General features: G+C 41.9%; 1 protein-coding gene across 1 annotated transcript in view; it reads right to left on the minus strand.

The window, feature by feature from the left end:
* Positions 1–3,749: 3,749 nt before the first annotated feature.
* Positions 3,750–18,333, minus strand: part of zzef1 (zinc finger, ZZ-type with EF hand domain 1) — a 49,972-nt gene continuing 35,388 nt past the window's right edge. The window contains exons 54-55 of the mRNA XM_080749174.1: positions 8,363–8,434; positions 3,750–6,469 (exon numbers count right to left, since the gene is read on the minus strand). Of these exons, the coding sequence (XP_080605300.1) occupies positions 6,386–6,469; positions 8,363–8,434 (156 nt within the window). The 3' untranslated portion in view covers positions 3,750–6,385. The remainder of the gene's footprint in view (positions 6,470–8,362; positions 8,435–18,333) is intronic.

The raw sequence follows: 18,333 nt of genomic DNA on the forward strand, positions 1-18,333 counted from the left end.
TTCCTCTGTTTAACTGGATTGAGAAGCCCATTAACATTCAAAGAAATAAAATTAATCATGTTATATCTGTACACAGATTAAGAGATATATCCAGTGCTACACTGTATAGGACAGCAACATCATGAATATTAATCACGTTAGACAGAAAAAAACAATAAGACAGAGCTCCCCCTGGTATAACATAAAACAAAAACACACCAAAACAACACACTGTTTAAAAAATCTTTTGAAATATATTTATACTTTTAAATGTAGGAAAAGAAAATGGGATTTTTACTCGCTGTTGTGATCCATAAAAAGTGGTCCATGACCCAACAAATGGGTCCCAGCCCATTGTTTGGGAAACAGTGATTGCGACGAAGGTCGCAGATTAGTTGCGACTGTAGGTCGCAGTTTACTATCAGAACTGTCACAGCTTGTCCGTAGACGTCCGTCTGGGCGGGTAACTGCCTGACACTGTGGTTCCCCTGACACATCACTGACATCACAGGTGACATCACAGTGATGTCAGATACTCAGAGCAGGGATCTCCATATATGGGCTTAAATAGGTGACATCACAGTGATGTCAGATTCTCAGAGGAGAGATCTCCATATATGGGCATAAAAGGGATTCTGTTAGGGATCTCCATATATGGGCATGAAAGGGATTGTATCCCAGATGGCGTGACCTTGCCCTTTGGGGCGAGGTCCTTAGGCGCCTTAGGCGTCTTACTGGTATGTGAAACGTCACATGCTGACTCCGTCTGTCCGGACGTGTACACTTTTGTACGGTCTATGGGTTTGCCGTCAAACCCATAGACCTGTGATGTCAGGGGAACCACTCTAACAGAATGGGTTTGCCGCTCTGACTTCAGCGTGATATCAGGGGAAACACACTAACAGAATCCCTTTTATGCCCTTATATGGAGTTCCCTGATGTAATCAATATTAAGCCCATATCTAACAGGACTTCATATGGGAATGCCCATATATGGAGGCCACATCGGCCACATACCACACTAACAGAATCCATATATGGCCAAGACAGATGGCTGTGTGGCTGGTTCTACAGACATCTACATGTATGGGCATAAAAGGGATTGTATGTATGATGTCAGATAGATGTCATAGACGTCATCATAGGACTTTCACATAACGAATAACTGAGTAAGCATTTTTGGGCTCTCACAGCATATCTCCATATACAGTACATGGATCTCCATATATGGGTACCAGGGGTCTCCATATATGGCTAACTGGTATACATCACTGGCCAGTTGTCCAAGACATGGCGCGACCTCGCCCTTTAGGGCTGCTTGTTGCCCTGAGGCGTCTTACTAGTGTAGACTAGAGTACCTGAGGGTAATAGGCTTAACATTATGGCTGTCATGGCAGAGGCAACCAGCTATCCATCACAATCCAACCCCTTCTGGTGCCACAGGTGGGTGTTCCGATAGCAGCAGCACACCTCACACCCAGCAAGGAGACCAAACACAAACTGCTCTATCCAAACGCAGTCAGACATAATGCATGTGAGGAGTTACTAAAAGGGCTGGGGTTGAGTCAAGTGTATCTCATATTCTTCCTGGGTTATTTAAACTTCCCAATTATCCATCCACAGGCCTCAAGGGAAGTGACCCACACGGTCCTTCATGTCCCGAGTGGGATAAAGGAAGTAGGTCTCTCATTATGACAAGAGAGACAAGGTGAAGGAGACTGCACGCCATCAGGAGGACTCTTAACACCAGCCTGACCATCTGTTGTTCTGGCTTCATCACCAGATGATGGATATTTGGACCGGGTCAAAGGGTCCATTTAGAGGCAAAGCAGCAGACAGAAAGACAGGCGCGCACGCACACAGGCACGCACGCGCACACGCACACGCACACACACACACACACACACACACACACACACACACACACACACACACACACACACACACACGCACATGATGTAACAGAGAGCAAGAGAGATGCAAGTAACAGCATCCCATCTCCAAGCGCTCTCGTCTGAGTGAAACACAGACAGGAGGAGGAGGACGACGACGACATTGGTAAATTATAAAAGCTGGCTACTTGATTGTCTTGGCAGAATCATCATGAACAGTCCTAATAAGTGACAACATTCTGACAAGTATTTGCATCTTGAAGATGTTGCATATTCAAATATCCACCTACCAGGGCACTGGGGGAAATTCACAGCCTGCATGAGACGAGGGAAAAATAAATGAAGATGAATCCAAGTGGGCAGGGCGTCCCACATCTGACCTTCATAAATTGAGTCATGGTCACCTCATTTATCACAGTCGCACAAGAACACAGGATGAGACAGAGGGGTCGGATATTAATTTAGGATGCTATGCTGCTACCAATGGTGTCATTAAAGGACAATTTCACCCATTTTCAACCTACAGTAGCTTCATATAATTGGTCCTCACTAGTAACACTCAATACCAAATATTCTACTTGGTCTGTGTCAGTGGACACTACAGAAACCCACCCAAGCTTATAGAAACTGCAGGATTACAATTCTCGAAAGTTAGAATGCTATAATGGAAGCAATGGTTCTCTCACGTTAATCAATAAAAAACTATAATGTCACTGGTACTGTAGGTGGGTTTCTGAACTTTCCACAGCTCTCCTCTGAGACAGAGTAGAAAAAAGGTAACATTTTATCATGAGCATTATGAGAACCAATTATACAAAGATATGTTGGAAATGGGTGAAGTCGTCCTTTAAGGAATATAATTATTTATCACTGCGAATAACCTGGAAAAGTATTTTCACTTGCTGCGTAAAACACACCAAATTTAGGTCTATGATTTTACTTGTACAGTGGGCTTATAAAATAATCACTGAAGGGCCAGGCAGTCCGGTTGAATGCATTTTTCTTTCTACACTAAAAGTGCCCTGCAAAATAAAACAAAAAAAGCATTTTTTTTTTATTGCTTTCCATTCTATGGAATTAAATGGACTATTTTACTACTGTTCTCCGCAGTGATATCCTGCAAGAATGGGTGTCAGAGGTTATTTATACCCTCAACACCCAGCGCCACACCAAATCACTGCCTGCCCTCAAATTCTCTCTCTCTCTCTCTCTCTGCATTCACAGGCAGCTAGGTAATGCTTCGTTCACCTTGGTTAGGTGAAAAAGCTGGGGGACCTAGATTAGCAGTGAAAGGAGCCAGGAAGGAGGGGAGATCGGGCATGAGAGGGAGAGGTAAGGAGGGGCGGGGCGGAGGTGGATGAGCTGACTCACTCCAGTGGCACAGATAGCCAGCTGAATCATCTGGACCCTTATTGAATATTTCCTCCATTTGAAATCATTATCACCCCCAGCGACCATCATCCTTCCCTTCACAAATGCCCGTCCCCGAGAAGGAGATTATAGGAAGGAGAACAGAGAGAACCTAAAGTCATATTAAGAGCTCTCCTTCTGGAGGGGAAAAGAGACAAAAGAGACTAAACAATAACTCAGGGCAGATGCCGTGCCGAGATAAAAAGCAGACACAGGACACGGTCACCAACATCCGAATGAATGGGGAGGTTTTGTTCCATTGCTAAAGGGAACAGGTGAAGGACAGAAATTGATCAGCAGAGTTAAAATGAAGGCACTTGACTTTTAGAGTTAAGGAAAGCTGGTAGAGTACAATAACAGATAAGATAATCTATGATGATTCAATTAAGATAAACCCCCCAGTGAGCACAGACAAACAAAAGATGACACAAAGAAACATTCTCACATCAAAATTGTTTTTTTCTTTTTAAATTAGAAATGGATCACATTTCAACCCAAGCAGTATTCTGATCTCCAATGTGCCATGCATACAAAAATCAAACAAAAGAATGTGTCTAGCCTTTAAGTGACCAATATATTAAAATTCAAATTGGTAAGGGGCTGATATGAAAGACTCCCCCCCGTATTATTACTATGCAATTAACAATATTCACAGATATGTACATTCAAATCTCAGTCTCAAGTAACAAGCATAACAATGACACTAACACAAAAAAGGTAAAAAGATAGAAAAAGCTCAAATTAAACAATATATTTCTCATTTAAAATATAATTAAAGATCTTTCCAATATCATGAGTTAAATAAACGATTGCTTTTTTTGTTTTAGCTGTAGGCACATGGTATATACTGTATGTGAGGCGTCATCCAACCAAATTCTCAGAGGAAAATAAACCATGCTGGGGCCCATCGAACTCACAAGTCAAGAACGTTGAGCTCAAGTTTTACTTCGCCACACAATCTAGTCACTTGCATGAGTCACTTTTTTTTTAAACTCTGAAAATCTGTTATTTATGGTTGAGCGACCAAGTATGAATTAGGAGGCTCCCCCACTGTGGCTGACAGTCATGTAAACAAAAACACCAAAGATCCTACAGCCCTGTAGGGCCATCAAAAAATAAATAAGCCATCTTCTAATCTATTTCTCTTCTCTTCCTCCTCACAGGGCAGCAATGTGATGAAGAGTGGAGGGAGCTCATTTGATGGCTCACAAGAAATGGGTTTCTTTGGCATACACCACTGTGGTTTCATTCAAAAGAAATATAATAATAGAGAAAAAGAAAAAAAGAAATAGAGTTTAAACCCGATAATAGAGCCCCCATCCCATCCTACAACCTCTACTTCTTGAAATTTAAATTTCCACCATCAAGCGGAAACAGACTTAAGTACAGCTTTGACCCCAGAGCCATGCAGGAACTGAACATTGCCAAACAGACACTGCTATCTATCCCCATTACTACAGTACATCTTTAATTGAACCTTTGTTCACAAAGATATTGCACATTCAGAAAATGCGCAATATCCTTAAGGGCAATATCTTTGCCTTTGTGTGTGTAGAGCACCGAAGTCTGACGTAATCTACGCATTCTACATGGGTTGTGTTTCCCCCACCCCCCATTCAGAATCACACTTTTAAATATGCTTAACTGTTTGTTTGTGAGTGCACAATCTGTACTCTATTACATGTTGTTGTGCCCTGTACAATGACAAAGGAATTCAGATGCATACTTAATATTCACATTTAGTATATTTAGAACATATATCCACCACCCAACACCTCTTTCTGTGTACTGACAGCATGTCCGTAAGCTCTTCCGTTTCCACACAGCTCCTGGCTTTGTGTAATCACAGGAAATGTATTCATTATTCCTTTCATCCCCCCCCTCCAGAACAGATGATACACCTCTCCTTTTCCCTATTTTCAATCACTATGGTTAGTTTTTTTTACTTGACATTTATTTTAGGATTGCCTCAACTGAGTACAGGCTTTTTTTGTTGCTTAAAATAAATATGTTTTGTATTTCTTTTCCTGTATATGCATTTGTTTTGTGCTATCCTTGAAGTAAGCACAGGCTGTCATAGGAGAGTTTAAAGTTGTTCTGGGCAAAATGTTTGCATTGATGTTCTGTTTGTACAGTCCTATGTGTGTTGTGTTTATGCACCAAAAAGAAAGAAAGAAAGGGGGGAAAAAAGTTGTTAAATTATACTTTATAATTTCTGTCAAAATAAAAATAAAGGAAAAATGATGTCTGTCCAATTGTACAGTATATCAACGCTACTGTAAATCATTCCATGGTGCAGTAGCCATATTAAGGCTCCTACTTTTCATACCAAAAAGTGACAGAGAGCCTTTTCATCTTTTTGATCTCTTCAGGAAGGAATTTACAGGCAAATACTGCTTAATTCTTAACAAGTAACCCCATAAAAATCTTTCTAGTGTTAAAAAAATAAATTAAATCAAACATGTTCTTTTTTCTCAGTAAGATGAAGGAGGAGGAGAGGAGTTGAGTGAGCTAGTAGGTCAGAACTGTCTCCCCATAGTGACTAATGAGAATCCACTGTCCTGGGCCGTATTTTTAGACACGTTCTACATGTCCACAGAGACAGGCGGCAAGCAGGCAAGGTGACCTGCTTGCTGCTTTCACCATTATCAATCGTGTACCCACGGTGGCTATTTGTTTAGACAATTAAAATAAAATGAACAGAATTTAAAAAAAAAGAAGAAAAAGAAAAAGAAGGAAAATACTTCCCTGTGGGAGTGGCAGATTTGGCACACCTCAACTTTAGCACAGCATCGTCAAGTAAAACTTAAAAATAAAAAAATAAAAAAGACACTTGTTCCAATAAAGCACATGCTGATATATTGGATTCACCTAAGGCCAACGGAACTGTGATTAGTGAGGGAGCCCCCCCACTGCAACATATGTCCAGAGAAATTGAGAGAGTGTCATGTCATTGGGAGTCCCTAAGTGAGGATGTTGTGTGGGGGAACACCGCCTTCATCCCTGGTTCACAAGTGAGCCTGCTGAGTTAAGGTGAAGATGGGTTGCCTCCAGGCTGCCATCATACTCTCTAAGTCACCTTGGCTTCACTTCATCTGGTCCTCTCAGGGGGACCCGTCCAGCAGCTTGGAGGTGGATTTATTGGGGTAATTGATAGCCAGGCTGATGGCAGCGATGTTCTTCAGAGCCTGTGTGATGTGAAGACGACAAAGGAAAAGTGAGTGAATTTGTACATGAAACAAACAAAGCAGGTCAGAAAGATGCACAATACTGTGTAACATTGGAGGCAAGGGATCCATCAGGTCTATTAAGCAACTAAAACTCAAGAGGGGCGCCCGCTGGCCTACTGGTCCAGGCGCATACCACTTAGGCATTGCCACATAGGCATGGATGCCTGGCGGCGTCGCCGGTTCGATTCCCGATCCGGACGACCTTTGCCGCATGTCACTCCCCATCTCTCCCCCCATTTCCTGTCGGTCTACTGTCCAATCAATAAAGGCCCAAAAGCCCAAAAACAAATCTTTAAAAAACATTTAGAGAGAGAAATCAGGCAAATAGACAATCAGGCAAATACGTATTTGCCCCATGTCTGAGGGCCTAAAAGTTGTGTTTCTCTGTCTAAGAGACGTTTTAATTGTTGTTATGGTGAGCAGGAGTATCTTTGTTCGTTTGGTGAAGGTAGCATCATATATTAACCCCACAGTTGGCTTTACAGTGATGACTCCAAAGAGGTCTCCTGTGTGGAAGGTTTGCTTAACGTCTGTTCTGTTCAGTTCAGTAATCCAGAATCTGTGGAAACGGGTTGCTATCTAACAATAATGTATTACCATACCAAGGAGCTCTCCGTGAACTGATTCGTGAACGTGTTTTCTGCATCACCAACACCTTCTACTCTGCTGTTATTATTATTCAATATGAAAGTAACTTCTCCATCCAACCACCCACCAACATCATCACGTTCCCTCCTCTAAACCTCTCCCCGGCTCCACAGTACAGTGGATGCTATACTGTAGCTCATTCTGCTACAAATGCTTATGGATGTAATTACTAAATACATTAGACTGAACACAGCCCACACACACACCCCATTCACAGTAAAGAGCCTGTTGGGGGGGGCACATCCTGGCTGTCAATGGGAAATGTTAACCCCATGGTTGGGGACTCTGTGTTTGAAAAATAAGTCTGCACACTGGTTGTCAGCTCCACTTATTTATTGCAGACTTTATTCTTTTGCATTGTTGATCCGCCGTTTGTCCAGCACCTGAACACTGAGCGAGATGTGCATTAGCACCATCTCTTTTTGACTCTTATTGAGCCTATAATGTATAGTGAATTACACAAATGCAAATATTTCTTCTGAGTAGTTCTGAAAAACAAAGACTGACGGAAACATCTGAATGGTGAGTTAAAAACAAGACGAAAAGAATGATGAGCTTATGACAATTTAGGACTAGAGACGCCTTAAAACCGCATGAAAAAAGCTGCTCTATACAGTAGGCTACACTTGTAGATCGGCTATTTTCAGCCAAGAGATTTGGTGTAGACTAGGGAAAAAAGTAGTGCAACTATTTTAGAACCCTGGGGGACAACATGCACGTAAAGCAGGGGTCTTCAACAGAGAGTCCGGGAACCCTAGGGAGTCCTCAGAGTTACTACAAGGGGTCCTTCAAATCTTTGTGTGATAGAAACCTTTTTTCTCCTTTTTTAACCACTTGAACCATAAAGTCCATATTCTGAGAACTTTAGACAAAAATAGCAGATCTACAAACTCACACGAGGCGTTGTGAGCTTGTAGATCAGCTATTTTTGGCAAAGAGGTTTGGTGTAGAGGAGAATAAAAGAGCACACTACGTAGGCTACAGAGTGAAAGGTCAAGTTTATTAAGTATTGAAGGTTCAAGTGGTTAAATATCTGAAAACACAAATTTACATGAATCCAAAATACGCTGATGACTGTGCTGTCAAACGATGAAACTATGAATCTGGGGGTCCCTGCTTCATCTCTCTCTCTCAACTAAGGGGTCCTTGGCTTGAAAACGCTGAAGACCCCTGACGTAGAGAGACATAAGTGAATGGTCTTACCATAGCGGTGTGGTTCAGGAGCTGCTCATCAGTGGTCATTGCTAGTAGGTACTCCTGGAAAATGCCCTGTGCCTGGAAAACAAATTAAAACGTGGTTGATCATGAACCAAAATCTTCACAAGCCGTCAATATCAACACCAAAACAGGCATCTTCAACTCCCACACAAAACAGGTTATGCTGTATGGATATTGGGGGACAACAAGACACACAAACACACAGTCTACAAACATTCATTAACACATGCCTCAGGAGAATATGGTCGTTGTCTTGTATGGTGAAACAGCGATTTACTTTACGGAAAAAACATACACATTTGAAACTTGGGAGATACAAGGTTTCTGCCTGACAGTGACGATATTAAACATCTGGTGGAGAGACAAAGTAAGCAATATGAACCTGTGGAAAAGAAGTAAAGAACAAGTCAGGATCCCATCTTATATATACATTCCTCTAAGAGCCGCATCCCACTTCACGCCCCCTTTACATCGACTTCAACTCATAGGTAGTCGTCTAGGACGTAAGGAGTACCGCCCCTAACCCTATGCCGTCCGCTCATTCGCTAAGCACGAGAGAGAGGAGGCAACAGGGGAGGGGGTGCGGGCAAGCGAGAGAGAGAGAGAGAGAGAGTGAAATTTGACACCACTGTGTTTGCATGTGCCTGCTGCAGAGAAATAGCAGAGGCTTAACAGTCACTTCTCTCCAGTGCGTCCGGCGGTCAAATATGTCCAACCGGAAACGTGCGCTGCGGCACAATAGTTCCGCCACAATAGTTCCCCCCCCCCCCCCCATTTTTTTTTCTTTTTTTTTTTTTTTTTTTAGCGGGCGTGGACTCTAGATGTGAGCGGGCCGAAGGCCCGCGAACCTCAAGTTGACTTACAAATTTGAAAGAGAAAAGTAGTGTTGGATTGGTCACACCCTCAGAAACTCTGCCACAAATATCCCCCGACAAGCCCTGAAAAGTAACTCCCAAGGAAAGAGGTGACAATGTCGCCCAAGAAATGGCTGGATAAGAAGTGTCCAGGAAGAAATGTCAGAGAGCGGGCTTGACTTGGGGAGATCTCAAAAGAACCACCATTACCAGAGTCAAGTGGCAGACTTTTTTCAAAAGCCTATGCAACCTAGAGGAGCAAAGGGCTTAAGTAAAGACAAGTAAGATAACTGCAGCATTGGAACATGCGTCGCCAACTGCCTTGGGAGGTTACATAAAGGATACATACTCCAGTTATAAATGAGGCTTGGTTCCCCTGACCACTTTTCATCTCCATATCTCCGTCAAAGCTACGGTGGAATGTTGGAAAAGTAATTTAAAATTACAAACAAAGTAGAGCTTCTAGCAAAGCCCCATAGTAAAGACATACCTCAGGTTACATAACACCACTGTCGGGCAGACACCTTGTATCTCCATAATTCATATATCTTTTTTTGTATTAGTGATCTATTGTATATTTTGTTATATCACAGTGTCCTGTAAAAGTAGCGAAAATAATGAAACGGTTTTCTAGATATTAACACCAGGTTTCAAGTCTGTCTGTGGGGTTTTATAAATATTTAACCAAGGAAATGTATTAACAAGAGCTTGTGGATAATAATTACATTGGTTCCACTGGAACACAAGTTATTTTTCCTATTTTCTAAAAAAGTAATGGTTTTGGACATACCAGGTTTCTGTGTGACAGAAACGATAAGCATGGGAAGTTGGGGACACACAGATAAGACTAAATACAAACTAAATGGGCCGAGACACTGGTGAAATGGAGCCTTTATGGGTCCAGGAGACACACTCCAGAGCCACACTCCACCATCCATCTCACAACACCCCAAATGTTTATTCTGGGGAACATCCTAGCACCATTTGTATGGTCAGCAGCGCATGACGCGCCATTTTGGTCGCTAAATATAGATTTCACTTCCTGGGGGTAGAAAGTTCATTATATCTCAGTGGACATGCCCCCAGCTGCAACCATCACACAAGGAAATCTGGCCGGCATTAACTGCTAAACCTTAAGAAATGCAGCGGTCCACGTCCCAGTCCAAATAAGGCTATTTGGGGAGACTCGCAAGAAGGCACGTCAAAACTGCTCAGCAGTTCGCCATGTTTTTGCAGCAGTATCAACATGGAGCTGTTGAACCGGGCCTTATGTCATCACTGCCGTCGAGTTCATGCGTCAACATGCTGTGTGAGCCGTGGAGCCCAGTCCACGCACATCCTTTATGTTTTGGCTAGCAACGCGATGACTGCACAGCTCGAACATCAGTACAACAGTACTATTTAGGCCTAGAATTATTGAATGCTTTAACCAGTGAAAAATAGCAGATATACAAGCTCACAGCTTGTAGATCTGCTATTTTTGGAAAAAGTCGTGAAAATGTGTGCAAATCTTTGAATATATGTATTTTTAAAGCGAACGTTTGTAACTCCCTGGAACGAAATATTTTGAGATGGGGGTCCGTGGCCAAATACATATCATTTTGGGGGTCCTTCACATGAAAAGGTTTGAGAACCACTGACATAGTAGTCTCTCAAGAACAGACTAACTGAGCTCCAGTTAAGTGAAAAGGACCTTTTCTTTGACGATGGCTAGCCAGATTGCTGACACAGAAACATAGGTTTTTTTAAAAATCTTAAAAGGATTCAAGACACTTTTAGAATCAGGTCAAAATTCTAATTTTCACGATTTTTCAAAAATAGCAGATCTACAAGCTCACTGCGCGGCACTCGTCATTAGAAGATATCCAGTGTCTATGATATGCATCTGAGTGAATGCGGACATGAACAAGAAAACAATGTCCACGTTTTTTGCTTTGGATCTATTAAGCCTGCAAAGTGGCTGCAAGAGAACAGAGCATGCAACCTAGATTACAGTGTGCAACCTGATTCAGGTGCAGCACTGTGTATCTGTCTCCTTCTGAAGCCTCACATAATAGCATGAACCACATCCTGAAGCTCCTGCAATGCAACGTCGTCAGGCACCAGTCAGAGAATGGCAGAGGGAGGAGCCAGGCTGAGCGGCAGAGAGAGTAATTGCATCGTGTTTTTTTTAAGCCATCATCAGGAAGTTGACAATGCTCTTTCAGCAACGCACTTTACTTTTTGCTCAACTGCCAGTGCGCGGGCATGGTGTTGTGTTGTACTAATAAAGTCACCTCCCAAATGAGTAAGCTGACCAGCTGGCATAAGTCGAATTCATACTGGTACCATTTAAACCCTCTGTTGGTAAAACGTACTTATAATATACGTACTTGATACAGTCTTTTTTTCACTCTCTACTTAATCTCTTTGCCAAAAAATTAGCCGATCTACAAGCTCACAACGCGTCACAACATGTTTTGAGCTTGTAGATCAGCTATTCTTTGGCAAATGTTTCGCCCAAGTATAATGGATGTGGGGGATATTTTGATTGTCACGATAATATCGTAAATTGCAATTTCTTTGGTCACAATAATTGTGATATGAAATTTTCATATCGTCCCACCCCTAGGGTATAGTCAGTGGTGGTGGCAGCAGAATGTCTAGAGAAGCAAACATAGGATCAAAAGGTTTTGGTGGATTAAGTATCCTCAGAACAGCAGGTAAAATGTGGTCAGTCTGCTGAATGAGGAGCATTCGTCCCAACAGCCATGTTGAGCGGCTAGTGTGGCCTTTAACCCCCAACTGTAGTGTAGTGGTCAACAACGCAAGACTTCAGTTGTGATATGTGCATGGACTGATGGTGCGTGTGAGTGCACGAAACGTATGCTGTGACAGTTAGCCTAGTACTAGTTCAGTTTCTCTCCTTCTCTGACACACACACACACACACACACGCTATGCTCTGCCTCACTGAACATGTCAGATGCTGTGTCATGAACAGGAGATGACTAAGCATTAAACAGGAGCTAAACAGGGACTATAGCAGCAAACCCATTCGATCGATGGTGAGGCACTGGTAAAAAACAAAACGAAACAAAGGGCCATGCTCCTCTGCGGGATGGCAAACAGGCCCCTGGATGGAGGCACACAACACCAGCATTGCTGTGACGCCGTTTTCTGTATTTAACCCATGCATGTGTTCTGAAGGGCGTCCAAGGCCAATATCATCATCCTCCACGTCCCACCATGTCTTCGTCTTGCTACTGCCCCCTGGTGTTTGCTTGTGACAGTAAATGCGGCAACATCCAGCAGGCACAGATGCAGTCCATCCATCTACTCAGCATCAAGCATTGAAAATCCATCCCAAGTTGCCCCCTCACTAAGTCAGCTATCAGTCGCAGCGTGACAGTCTGAAGAGGGGGAACTCTGAGACGGATCAAAACACACTTGTACGAATGTCAAATGTGTCTTTTTGCTAAATAGGTGTACATAATCCTTGTGACTATTCTTAGAAATTACAGACGGCTGGGAACGGCCACACGTGCACGCATGTAAAATGACGGGTAGTGCCGTGCTGTGCTGGCAGATGGCGCGGCCGAGTTACGATTTTGATATGGACCTGGCTGTAAGTGTCGTTTTTTTCTACATTACACTTTCTACACTAACCAACCAAACGGACCCTTATAGGTCTGTAAAACCTGTAAGGACCCAAATGGACACACTCAAGAGTTATAAGAATCTGTAATAATACCAATAATAATATAATATCAATCTGGGGGTCCTCGAAATTAAAAAAGCTTCTTTTGGGAACTAGTGCTGGGCGAATCTTGATTTTCCTCCACAACAATCTAGATCACGATTCTCACACGATTGTCTGTGAGCATAAAATGAAGCCAAATAAGGGTCCATTTGGTTTTATTTTTTTAAATTATTATTATTTATTATTATTGTGGGCTCGCCTATAAGGCGAGCACACTTTAGATATTGTCATTAGTGTGGTTGCCCTGTTAGGGCAACCACACTATAGTTCTAGGGAAACTTTATTTATTATTATTCTTGACTTCTAGTGTAACCTTTTTTTCGGCGCGAATCTCCTCCCACAGTTTTTGCGCCACACACTCGAGCCATATGTCAAATCGACCGGCTTGATCGGGAATAGTGTGCTATTACTTTTCTAAGAGAAAAGTTGTATAGTTTAATTGATATTAATTTATTAGTGAATTAATTTTCCCCATTGACTTATAATGGGAATCGAAAAAACTCACATTCAATTATTTTTCCCTCGCAAACCATAGGGTCTACAGTTTCAAAACTTGGAGAGGAGATTCATAATAATTGTAAGAATTAATTTAAAAAAAATTACATCAGTCGGCCACATGGTGGCGCTATAACAGCCCACTTTACGTTTTGGCCTGTAACTCTTGAACCGTAGGTCGGAAAATTAAAATTATTTTTTCCCTGGATTCCTTGGGTCATGACGCATCTCCCGATATAGGCCACGCCCATTTGCGTCAGGATAGATTTTCCGCCATTTTGAATTTTCTTCAAAACACACTTTTTGCTCCTTTTCCTACATATTTTCTCCAAATGTCACAAAAATTGGTACACAGGATCTCTGGACCCATGCAATAAACATATTCAAGCGATATTTCGATAGTCCATACCGTTCGTCCGGAACAGGCTTACGAAGTTAGCAAGAGGGGCCCGTTTCGCCAAAAATAGTCATAAATCAGAAACGAAACATCCAGTCAACACCAAATTTTAACCACAAGTTGCGGGTGGGATATTCAACAAATCCCCAGAAGCATTTCTACTTCAACCCTTAGGGGGCGCCACAAATGCGCAAAACGTAACCGTTTCAGGCCAAACCCATTGACTTATAATGGGAATAGCAAAAACTCACAATCAATTATTTTTTCTCTTGCAAACCATAGGGGCTACAGTTTCAACACTTGGTGAGGAGATGCATAATGAGTTCAAGGAATAAATAAAAAATAATATTGTCAGTCAGCCACATGGTGGCGCTATAACAGCCCACTTTACGTTTCGGCCTGTAACTCTTGAACCGTAGGTCGGAAAATTAAAATTATTTTTTCCCTGGATTCCTTGGGTCATGACGCATCTCCCCATATAGGCCACGCCCATTTGCGTCAGGATAGATTTTCCGCCATTTTGAATTTTCTTCAAAACACACTTTTTGCTCCTTTTCCCACATATTTTCTCCAAATGTCACAAAAATCGGTACAGATGATCTCTGGACCCATGCGATAAACATATTCAAGCGATATTTCGATAGTCCATACCGTTCGTCCGGAACAGGCTTACGAAGTTAGCGAGAGGGGCCAGTTTCGCCAAAAATAGCCATAAATCACAAACGAAACATCCAGTCAACACCAAATTTGAACCACAAGTCGCGTGTGGGATATTCAACAAATCCCCAAAAGCATTTCCAGTTCGACCCATAGGGGGCGGCAGGGCAGGCAACCACACTCGCAATTTCCCAAATTGCACATTTTCTAGTTAGTGTGGTTGCCCTAACAGGGCAACACACTATAGTTCTAGGGTAACTTTATTATTATTCTTGACTAGTGTAACCAAAAGTTTGGCGCGAATCTCCTCCCACAGTTTTTGCGCCACACACTCGCGCCATATGTCAAATCGACCGGCTTAATCGGGAATCGTGTGCTATTACTTTTCTAAGAGAAAGGTTGTATCGTTTAATTGATATGAATTTATTAGTGAATTAATTTTCCCCATTGACTTATAATGGGAATCGCAAAAACTCAAATTCAATAATTTTTCTCTCGCAAACCATAGGGGCTACAGTTTCAAAACTTGGAGAGGAGATTCATAATAAGGGTAAGAATTAATCAAAAAATAATTACATCAGTCGGCCACATGGTGGCGCTATAACACCCCACTTTACGTTTTGCCCTATAACTCTTGAACCGTAGGTCGGAAAATTAAAATTATTTTTTCCCTGGATTCCTTGGGTCATGACGCATCTCTCTATATAGGCCACGCCCATTTGCGTCAGGATAGATTTTCCGCCATTTTGAATTTTCTTCAAAACACACTTTTTGCTCCTTTTCCCACATATTTTCTCCAAATGTCACAAAAATCGGTACACAAGATCTCTGAACCCACGCGATAAACATATTCAAGCGATATTTCGATAGTCCATACCGTTCGTCCGGAACACGTTTCCGAAGTTAGCGAGAGGGGCCCGTTTTGCCAAAAATAGCCATAAATCATAAACGAAACATCCAGTCAACACCAAATTTTAACCACAAGTTGCGGGTGGGATATTCAACAAATCCCCAGAAGCATTTCCACTTCGACCCTTAGGGGGCGCCACAAATGCGCAAAACGTAACCGTTTCAGACCAAACCCATTGACTTATAATGGGAATAGCAAAAACTCACATTCAATTATTTTTTTTCTCGCAAACCATAGAGGCTACAGTTTCAAAACTTGGAGAGGAGATGCATAATTAGTTCAAGGAATAAATAAAAAATAATATTGTCAGTCAGCCTCATGGTGGCGCTATAACAGCCCACTTTACGTTTCGGCCTGTAACTCTTGAACCGTAGGTCGGAAAATTAAAATTATTTTTTCCCTGGATTCCTTGGGTCATGACGCATCTCACCATATAGGCCACGCCCATTTGCGTCAGGATAGATTTTCCGCCATTTTGAATTTTCTTCAAAACACACTTTTTGCTCCTTTTCCTACATATTTTCTCCAAACGTCACAAAAATTGGTACACAGGATCTCTGGACCCATGCAATAAACATATTCAAGCGATATTTCGATAGTCCATACCGTTCGTCCGGAACAGGCTTACGAAGTTAGCAAGAGGGGCCCGTTTCGCCAAAAATAGTCATAAATCAGAAACGAAACATCCAGTCAACACCAAATTTTAACCACAAGTTGCGGGTGGGATATTCAACAAATCCCCAGAAGCATTTCCACTTCGACCCTTAGGGGGCGCCACAAATGCGCAAAACGTAACCGTTTCAGACCAAACCCATTGACTTATAATGGGAATAGCAAAAACTCACATTCAATTATTTTTTTTCTCGCAAACCATAGAGGCTACAGTTTCAAAACTTGGAGAGGAGATGCATAATTAGTTCAAGGAATAAATAAAAAATAATATTGTCAGTCAGCCTCATGGTGGCGCTATAACAGCCCACTTTACGTTTCGGCCTGTAACTCTTGAACCGTAGGTCGGAAAATTAAAATTATTTTTTCCCTGGATTCCTTGGGTCATGACGCATCTCACCATATAGGCCACGCCCATTTGCGTCAGGATAGATTTTCCGCCATTTTGAATTTTCGTCAAAACACACTTTTTGCTCCTTTTCCTACATATTTTCTCCAAATGTCACAAAAATCGGTACAGATGATCTCTGGACCCATGCGATAAACATATTCAAGCGATATATCGATAGTCCATACCGTTCGTCCGGAACAGGCTTACGAAGTTAGCGAGAGGGGCCAGTTTCGCCAAAAATAGCCATAAATCACAAACGAAACATCCAGTCAACACCAAATTTGAACCACAAGTCGCGTGTGGGATATTCAACAAATCCCCAAAAGCATTTCCACTTCGACCCATAGGGGGCGGCAGGGCAGGCAACCACACTCGCAATTTCCCAAATTGCACATTTTCTAGTTATTTATTCCTATACTATATCAAGTTCTCCTCAAAACTTCGGTTCCTTTCTACTCCTACATACTTAGTGAGAAAATGAAAATAAAAACATCAATGTGTTCAGTTTACAGTGGCGAAGTGTGCTATTATTTTCTATAGCAATCGGCCAAATGGTGGCGCTGTAGGAAGCCTTCGAAAGTGCGATCTTTGAACAGGTATAGCTCATGCTGTGTTATAGATACAGCCATGAAACCTGTATACACTTATGCGTCTCCTCATGCCGAACAACTTTTACCCTCTAACTTTTGACCTCTGACCTTTAGGTCTCCCACAATTCGGAATTATATGAAAAACAGTAAAAATCTATCTCCTCCTGGGTTTTTTTCGTTACGCGCACGAAACTTTTTTCACATGAACTTTGGACCAATACGGTCAGATTGATCAACCAGATTTTTTTTAAAGTGAAATATAATTTTTTAATAATTCAATCAATATTGCGGTTTCATGCAAATTATTCTTCGGCCTCTAAATCATACATGCAAAGTTACACGTTCATGGCATTTGGCAAAGATGTGGAGGGTTAGTCAAAGTATCACTGAAACCAATTCTATTCCAATCGGCCAAAGGGGGGCGCTATACGAAGTGTTTGAAAATTCAAACTTCAAACGGGCATAAGTCATGACTCGTTTCGTTTGAAGACATGCAACTTGTTACACGCGTGCTTTGACTCGAGCGGAAGACATCTGTGTCGTTGTTAAGTAAGCTCCGCCCTTCAATTTTCCGCCATTTTGAGCAGTTTGTAAAACGCGTAAACCCGCTTTTATTCTCGAATTTTCGCTCCACGTGCACAAAACTTTTTTTACGTGAACTTTGGACCGATATCTAAAGATCTGTCAGATCGGATTTCTTTAAAATTGAAACATGTTTTTTTAAATAAATTCAATGAATATTGCAGTTTTATGCAAATTATTCTTCTGCCTCTAAATCATACATGCAAAGTAACATGTTCATGGCATTTGGCAAAGATGTAGAGTGTTAGTCCAAATATCACTAAAACCAATCTTACCCCAATTGGCCAAAGGGGGGCGCTATATCATTTTGAGCAGTTTGTGAAACGCTTAAACCCGTTAGGATTTTTTTTTGCAATTTGCATGAAACATTCTACACACAATCTAAGGACCTTTATCTAATATGCATATGAAGTGCACACACACAAAAAAAATAAAATAATAATGAATATAGCTGCAAGCAGCGATAAAGTGGCCAAAGCCAAAAACACCTCAAATCATGAACACAGCCTGCAATGTGCGTGAAATCTTGCAAGCACATTCCCAATAGGTCAAGGAACAGATACCACCCTTCTTACATTGGCCTGTTATAGCGCCACCAGCGGGTCAACTTTTGCACAACACATTTTTGGAACAAAATGGACCAATCTTTGACGTCAGTAACGTCAAAGAG

The sequence above is a fragment of the Nannobrachium achirus genome (assembly GCF_963921795.1).
Source record: "Nannobrachium achirus genome assembly, chromosome: 19".
Classification (NCBI taxonomy): Eukaryota; Metazoa; Chordata; class Actinopteri; order Myctophiformes; family Myctophidae; genus Nannobrachium; species Nannobrachium achirus.